The sequence below is a fragment of the Sinocyclocheilus grahami genome, unplaced genomic scaffold (assembly GCF_001515645.1).
Source record: "Sinocyclocheilus grahami isolate Dianchi unplaced genomic scaffold, SAMN03320097.WGS_v1.1 scaffold846.1, whole genome shotgun sequence".
In the NCBI taxonomy this organism is placed as follows: Eukaryota; Metazoa; Chordata; class Actinopteri; order Cypriniformes; family Cyprinidae; genus Sinocyclocheilus; species Sinocyclocheilus grahami.
The window spans coordinates 108685-117832 of NW_015506025.1; the positions used below are offsets into that span (position 1 = coordinate 108685).

The 9148-nt window shown below is 34.4% G+C and overlaps 1 protein-coding gene across 4 annotated transcripts in view; it reads right to left on the minus strand.

The window, feature by feature from the left end:
- Nucleotides 1-9148, minus strand: part of rae1 (ribonucleic acid export 1) — a 47741-nt gene that overhangs the window by 16851 nt on the left and 21742 nt on the right. For all 4 annotated transcript variants that reach the window (XM_016247637.1, XM_016247634.1, XM_016247636.1 and 1 more), the window contains exons 5-8: nucleotides 5450-5536; nucleotides 5245-5331; nucleotides 5043-5114; nucleotides 4723-4830 (exon numbers count right to left, since the gene is read on the minus strand). In XM_016247637.1, the coding sequence (XP_016103123.1) occupies nucleotides 4723-4830; nucleotides 5043-5114; nucleotides 5245-5331; nucleotides 5450-5536 (354 nt within the window). The remainder of the gene's footprint in view (nucleotides 1-4722; nucleotides 4831-5042; nucleotides 5115-5244; nucleotides 5332-5449; nucleotides 5537-9148) is intronic.

Here is a 9148-nt window from a genome sequence, read left to right on the forward strand (position 1 = left end):
GTTTTCGTCTTGGAACTCTGCCATGCAGACCATTTTTGCCCAGTCTCTTTCTTATGGTGGAGTCATGAACACTGACCTTAACTGGGGCAAGTGAGGCCTGCAGTTCTTTGGATGTTGTTGTGGGGTCTTTTGTGACCTCTTGGATGAGTCGTCACTGTGCTCTTGGGGTAATTTTGGTCGGCCGGCCACTCCTGGGAAGGTTCTCCACTGTTCCATGTTTTTGCCATTTGTGAATAATGGCTCTCACTAAGGTTCACTGGAGTCCCAAAGCTTTAGAAATGGCTTTATAACCTTTTCCAGACTGATAGATCTCAATTACTTTCTTTTTCATTTGTTTCTGAATTTCTTTGGATCTCGGCATGATGTCTAGCTTTTGAGAATCATTTGGTCTACTTCACTTTGTCAGGCAGGTCCTATTTAAGAGATTTCTTGATTGCAAACAGGTGTGGCAGTAATCAGGCCTGGGTGTGGCTAGAGAAATTTAACTCAGGTATGATAAACCACAGTTTTAACAGGGGGGCAAACCCTTCTTCACACAGGGCCATGTAGTTTTGGATTTTATTTTCCCTTAATAATAAAAACCTTAATTTTAAAAACTGCATGTTGTGTTTACTTGTTATCTTTGACTAATATTTAAATTTATTTGATGATCTGAAACATTAAAGTGTGACAAACATGCAAAAAAATAAGAAATCAGGAAGGGGGCCAACACTTTTTCACACCACTTTGTGCAAGTAGGTATTCTGGTAAGAATTTTTGTTCTACACTAGGGCTGTCAAAATTTATTTCGAATATTCGTCGAATAAAAAAAAAAAAATCCACATTCGAATTTTAGGTCCACGTCAGCCGTCAGGAAGCCTTATCAGTGGCGCACGAAATGCGACGACAATGTAAGTGTCATTGCATTTTAATGCTTTTGTTATCCTATCCAGTTGAACCCACTAGATGCAGTGCTGCTACGTTGTTCATTCAATATATAGCGGAAAACGAGAGCATCAGTGTGGCGAATATGTTTACGGCGAAACTGAAACCAAGCCGTTCACACAGAACGCATATTTATCACGTTTTCTAGCAGGGCATCTATCAGCGTTGCACTCGCGTCTCGCACAAGAGAGCGGCATGTTCAGAAAGCCATGTAAAATTTAATGCAAGTTCAACTTTTAAAAAACATGTCTCAAGACTTTATGGCGGTTTTCCCCCATCCCACTGTATCTCATGTTTTTAAATGAAGAAAGTAGCCTACTCTTTGTGATTGGTTTTCGGTTCTTTGTATTAAACTATGCATACATGCATGGTGCTAGTTTTTTTCTAATTGTTTAAGCAACTTTATTAATTATATATGGTTTATAAACATTATTTTAAACATTATGCACTTTCTTTTTTCAAAAAGTTATTTTATTACACTATTGAAGAAACGTGCATAATATTTTGTGGCCTCAGGAGAGAAGCCAAAAGCTTTTTTCCCCCCTAACTGAGATTATGCCTTTTAAATTCGAATATAATTAGAATTTTGATTATTTAAGTGGAAATTTCGAATGTAGTTTTTCAGTCATTTTGACAGCCCTAACACAAACAATAGTAGAACCGAATATCCCTATGTTCTATATTCTTTTTGAATGGCTACTACTTCCTGACTGGAGGCATCTTACCTGATTTTGCTTATTTTGTTAACAGGATGGCAGTAAAGTCTTTACAGCATCCTGTGACAAAACTGCCAAGATGTGGGATCTGAACAGCAATCAGACCATTCAGATAGCACAAGTAAGCAGTTAATTTGTGTTCCTAATATATTCTTATGCTCATACTTTTAGTATATGCATTTTAGTTGTGTTGGTTTACAGTATGGTTAACAGGTCCTACAATATTTTCCGTTGAGCAGCATGAAGGCCCGATCAGGACAATTCACTGGATTAAAGCACCAAACTACAGCTGTGTTATGACTGGCAGCTGGGACAAAACACTCAAGGTGCTGGAACCCATCTTCACAACCCTTAGGGCTGCACATAGAATAATGACAAAATATTTATTTGACCAAATATTGCAGCCTTGGTCTAGAATAGGTTAACAACTGTTTCTCTGCCTCTCATTTTTGACAGTTTTGGGATACACGTTCTCCAAATCCAATGATGTCCCTGCAGATGCCAGAGAGGTGTTTTTGTGCAGATGTGGTAAGAGTCTGCATCAGAGTGTGATTTGAATAGAATTTGTTGTAGTATCAGTTTGGACAGCTCTTGTACGTCTCACTCTTACAGCGTAATTGATCACTGGTGTTAATTGTGTGTAAATTAGCAAAGTGAGCATCTGAGCCCTAACATTGTCTTAGTGTAGTACATGGTACATTCTTAAAGCATTTTATGGATGTCTTGTTGTTCGTTTATAGGTATATCCTATGGCTGTTGTAGCCACTGCAGAACGTGGTCTTATTGTTTACCAGTTGGAAAATCAGCCTTCAGAGTTTCGACGTATAGAGTCACCTCTGAAGCATCAGGTCAGTGTTGGTTCATTTTCCAAATACTCAATTTTTGAAGTAATTAGATGGCAATTTAAAGTCTTAAAGTAGTAGTTTACTTCCAGAATGAAAATTCTGTCATCATTTACTCACCCTCCACTTGCTCCAAACCTGTATGACTTTCTTTCTTCTGTTGAACTCAAAATAAGATATTTTGAAAAATGTTGGTATCCAAACAGTTGATGATCACCATTACCATGATTTTTCAAAATATCACAAAAGATTGTGTTCAACAGAAGTAAGAAACTCATACAGGTTTGGAACATGTGGAGGGTGAGTAAATGATGACCGAATTTTCATTCTGGAAGTAAACTACTACTTTAATCAAACAATAAATTGGCTGAGAAAGATGATAAATATTGGGTTTTTGAATTAGCATTTTACATAAAATATGGTATTAAAGTGTTTTATTACGGTATCAAAGAAATTAGAATAGTAATGTCACCTTTTTATTATTTTGTGTATTGTCACAACGTTTATGTAGTAACACTTTACAATAAGGTAATTTATTAACATTAAAGTAATAATGAATAATACTTCTGAAGAATTTATTAATCGTAGATAATCTCGATTACAACATTTACTTATACATTATTAAAATCAAAAGTTTTTATCTATTAATGATATTTAATGGACCTGAAATAACATGAACTAACAATGAACAGCTGTAATTTTATTAACTAACATTAACAAAGATTAATAAATACTGTAACAAATGTATTGCTCATTGTTAATGTTAGTTCATGCATTAAATGTAGTTAACAAATGAAAACTTATTGTAAAGTGTTACCGTTTAGATGCAATAAAAACTGAGAAGACTATTCATTGATTGGGTCATAAGCCATACTTTATATATACATACAGTATAATAGGCCTGGGTGATAAAACTGTATCGATATTTTTCGACGGTACACCATCATCGATAACGATAGAAAAAATATTATATATATATTGCACGATAGTTTAACGCTTTCATTTAAAGGCACTAGAATTCTTCATAAGATTTGACTAATATTCCTTTTTTTTTTTTTTTATTCAGTCACCTCATCGCAGGCAGGGCACTCATTTCAGCACGTGTTATGAGTGACAAGCAAACAGCCAAAAGAACACGCAAACACGTGCTGAAATGAGTGCCCTGCCTGCGATGAGGTGACTGAATAAAAAAAAAAAAAAAGGAATATTAGTCAAATCTTATGAAGTATTCTAGTGCCTTTAAATGAAAGCGTTAAACTATCGTGCAATATATATATAATATTTTTTCTATCGTTATCGATGATGGTGTACCGTCGAAAAATATCGATACAGTTTTATCACCCAGGCCTATTATACTGTATGTATATATAAAGTATGGCTTATGACCCAATCAATGAATAGTCTTCTCAGTTTTTATTGCATCTAAACGGTAACACTTTACAATAAGTTTTCATTTGTTAACTACATTTAATGCATGAACTAACATTAACAATGAGCAATACATTTGTTACAGTATTTATTAATCTTTGTTAATGTTAGTTAATAAAATTACAGCTGTTCATTGTTAGTTCATGTTATTTCAGGTCCATTAAATATCATTAATAGATAAAAACTTTTGATTTTAATAATGTATAAGTAAATGTTGTAATCGAGATTATCTACGATTAATAAATTCTTCAGAAGTATTATTCATTATTACTTTAATGTTAATAAATTACCTTATTGTAAAGTGTTACTACATAAACGTTGTGACAATACACAAAATAATAAAAAGGTGACATTACTATTCTAATTTCTTTGATACCGTAATAAAACACTTTAATACCATATTTTATGTAAAATGCTAATTCAAAAACCCAATATTTATCATCTTTCTCAGCCAATTTATTGTTTGATTAAAGTAGTAGTTTACTTCCAGAATGAAAATTCGGTCATCATTTACTCACCCTCCACATGTTCCAAACCTGTATGAGTTTCTTACTTCTGTTGAACACAATCTTTTGTGATATTTTGAAAAATCATGGTAATGGTGATCATCAACTGTTTGGATACCAACATTTTTCAAAATATCTTATTTTGAGTTCAACAGAAGAAAGAAAGTCATACAGGTTTGGAGCAAGTGGAGGGTGAGTAAATGATGACAGAATTTTCATTCTGGAAGTAAACTACTACTTTAAGACTTTAAATTGCCATCTAATTACTTCAAAAATTGAGTATTTGGAAAATGAACCAACACTGACCTGATGCTTCAGAGGTGACTCTATACGTCGAAACTCTGAAGGCTGATTTTCCAACTGGTAAACAATAAGACCACGTTCTGCAGTGGCTACAACAGCCATAGGATATACCTATAAACGAACAACAAGACATCCATAAAATGCTTTAAGAATGTACCATGTACTACACTAAGACAATGTTAGGGCTCAGATGCTCACTTTGCTAATTTACACACAATTAACACCAGTGATCAATTACGCTGTAAGAGTGAGACGTACAAGAGCTGTCCAAACTGATACTACAACAAATTCTATTCAAATCACACTCTGATGCAGACTCTTACCACATCTGCACAAAAACACCTCTCTGGCATCTGCAGGGACATCATTGGATTTGGAGAACGTGTATCCCAAAACTGTCAAAAATGAGAGGCAGAGAAACAGTTGTTAACCTATTCTAGACCAAGGCTGCAATATTTGGTCAAATAAATATTTTGTCATTATTCTATGTGCAGCCCTAAGGGTTGTGAAGATGGGTTCCAGCACCTTGAGTGTTTTGTCCCAGCTGCCAGTCATAACACAGCTGTAGTTTGGTGCTTTAATCCAGTGAATTGTCCTGATCGGGCCTTCATGCTGCTCAACGGAAAATATTGTAGGACCTGTTAACCATACTGTAAACCAACACAACTAAAATGCATATACTAAAAGTATGAGCATAAGAATATATTAGGAACACAAATTAACTGCTTACTTGTGCTATCTGAATGGTCTGATTGCTGTTCAGATCCCACATCTTGGCAGTTTTGTCACAGGATGCTGTAAAGACTTTACTGCCATCCTGTTAACAAAATAAGCAAAATCAGGTAAGATGCCTCCAGTCAGGAAGTAGTAGCCATTCAAAAAGAATATAGAACATAGGGATATTCGGTTCTACTATTGTTTGTGTTAGGGCTGTCAAAATGACTGAAAAACTACATTCGAAATTTCCACTTAAATAATCAAAATTCTAATTATATTCGAATTTAAAAGGCATAATCTCAGTTAGGGGGGAAAAAAGCTTTTGGCTTCTCTCCTGAGGCCACAAAATATTATGCACGTTTCTTCAATAGTGTAATAAAATAACTTTTTGAAAAAAGAAAGTGCATAATGTTTAAAATAATGTTTATAAACCATATATAATTAATAAAGTTGCTTAAACAATTAGAAAAAAACTAGCACCATGCATGTATGCATAGTTTAATACAAAGAACCGAAAACCAATCACAAAGAGTAGGCTACTTTCTTCATTTAAAAACATGAGATACAGTGGGATGGGGGAAAACCGCCATAAAGTCTTGAGACATGTTTTTTAAAAGTTGAACTTGCATTAAATTTTACATGGCTTTCTGAACATGCCGCTCTCTTGTGCGAGACGCGAGTGCAACGCTGATAGATGCCCTGCTAGAAAACGTGATAAATATGCGTTCTGTGTGAACGGCTTGGTTTCAGTTTCGCCGTAAACATATTCGCCACACTGATGCTCTCGTTTTCCGCTATATATTGAATGAACAACGTAGCAGCACTGCATCTAGTGGGTTCAACTGGATAGGATAACAAAAGCATTAAAATGCAATGACACTTACATTGTCGTCGCATTTCGTGCGCCACTGATAAGGCTTCCTGACGGCTGACGTGGACCTAAAATTCGAATGTGGATTTTTTTTTTTTTATTCGACGAATATTCGAAATAAATTTTGACAGCCCTAGTGTAGAACAAAAATTCTTACCAGAATACCTACTTGCACAAAGTGGTGTGAAAAAGTGTTGGCCCCCTTCCTGATTTCTTATTTTTTTGCATGTTTGTCACACTTTAATGTTTCAGATCATCAAATAAATTTAAATATTAGTCAAAGATATTCACACACTGTATAAATCACAATCCTGTTACAATAACTCATGTATCCGAGTTTTTCAGCAACAGTGTAGAGCAGGGGTCCTCAAACAGCAGACCAGCTTGGTTCCAACCGGACCGCAAAACAATGACAATGATAGCACTATTTTACTGTTTAAAGTAGGGATGCATCGATATGAAAATTTTGGCCGATACCGATAACCGATTATTCTTTATTTTTGAAAGCAGATAACCGATATGTTGGCCGATAAATCTATATCCAAATTGTTATATACTTTAACCAAACGTATTCTATATGAGATAAATCAGATATACATCAAATAAACACAATATTACAATGTACAATTGCACAAAAGGCTGCAAACGAACAGCGCGCATCTGAAGTGTCTCTGAAGGAAATAATGCATTATTTATCGGCTTTAAGATATCGGCCAAATTTTCTTATCAGGCCGATACCGATAACAGAAAAAATGAGCCGATATGGGCCGATACCGATATGGTGGCCGATATATCGTGCATCCCTAGTTTAAAGTGAGCAGAACAAACAAAACAAAACAAAAACTGGGCAAAACAACAGAACAGTAGGCACCAAAGTCTCAGGGTTGTTTATTGTAATGGCCTTTTGGTGCTATATACACCAATACTTGTATCTAGAGCCAAACACACTTCGAGCCCTCCAAGTGCTACAAGAGCTACAGATGATCTGGTTATTGTAACAGTGGCAGAAACCCAGAGAGTAGCAAAATAGATTAATACTTTTGCTAAAGCACTGCAGAAAAGAAAATGCAGCAAATACAATTACATTCAGCAGACGCTCCTATTTTTATCCAAAGCGACTTAATGAGGACAATAAAAGCAGTCAAAATTAACAAGAGAGCAATGATATTCAAGTGCTAAAACAAGCCTCAGTTAGCTCAACGCAGTACACGTGGCAAGGTTTTTTTTATTATATAATAAATAAAATTAAAACAGATAGAATAGAAAAAGAATAGAGTAAGCTAGTGTTAGAGGCTTTTTTTGCTTTTGTTAATTGTATAATAAATAAAAAGAAAACAAAGATAGAATACAAAAAGATTAGAGAAGCTAGTGATTTTTTAAAAGAAAACAAGCAGTTAGTAAATGAATAGAGTGCAAGTCTAAAAGGGTCAAGTTTTTTTTTAAAGAATAGAATTAGAATAGAGTGTTAAGAGTTAGAGGGTCAAATAAAGATGGAAGAGATGTGTTTTTAGTCAATTCTTGAAGATGGCTAAGGACTCAGCTGCTCTGATTGAGTTTGGCAGGTCATTCCACCAGGAGGGAACATTTAATTTAAAAGTCTGTGAAAGTGATTTTGTGCTTCTTTGGGATAACACGATAAAGCGACGTTCACTTGCAGAACGCAAGTTTCTAGAGGGTACATAAGGTTGAAGTAATGAATTTAGGTAAAGGGGTGCAGAGCCCAGAGTGGTGGTTTTGTAGGCAAACATTAATGCCTTGATTTTTATGCAAGCAGCTATTGGTACCCAGTGCAAATTGATGAACAGAGGTGTGACGTTTACCCATCACACATATGACTCTTACCTTTCAAAATAAACCAGGTTTGTGACTTTTGATTCCATCTACATTTTACATTAAGCAGCATGTTATAAAATATCTTTTCATAATAAACAATGTTAAAATTATTTGTAGATGGCAATGAAAGACAACTAAAACTTTGAAATTACTAGTTAACTCATGATGAAGGTGTTTGAAATGGTTTAAAATGGTCCAGACTTCAAGAGGGAAAACACTGAACCCCCATCAAGTAGCTTTTCTCAGTCATAAGGCATTCTGCCATAAGTATCTAAATGTAGAAATAATAACCTGATAAAACATCTGATGTTAACTTTTTGTATTCATATCCAATTGGGCTCAACTAAAGATTTTTTGGTAGAAAAATTCTCAGACACCCCTGCTTTTGCGGCCCAATATCCTCATCTTTGATGACAGTGTTTCCCCTAGGTTTACGGCTTAAACTTAAACAATTTAACATCAATTTATTAAAAATTTAACAAATATTACATTTAGGGCCCTATGAAATGTTTTATTTGTCCAAGCTTATGTTTTATTGTAAGCAAATTCTGTTTTAGCATGTCTAATTTGAAAGCATAAAACAAGTTTCATTTATTCTTACAATAGCCTTATGATTTTTTTACTCAGAAATTCTGTGTTGTATATTTACATTTTGTTTTAAGGCATAAAACATTCATTTATTCTATTTTTTAAGTAATGAAAATTAAACAAATTAAATTTTTTGGAAAATAAAGGTAATTTAATATTACAATTAAAACATTGAAGAAATATTGAATGCCTATTCCTTAAAAATAAGGTTTTAATAATTTTAGTAGTAGTAGTAGCAGCCTGTTACGTACATTCTGCTGAACAATAGTAATATATTTCTGCCAATGCCCTCAAGTTAAACCGAACTTTTATTTTGACGGGTTGCCATAAATACCATTACATTTCTGTGTGTGTATGACATGAGGATAGTTTTACTCAGATGAAACGATAAAATGCTCATGAAGTGACTCTCAGAGCAGT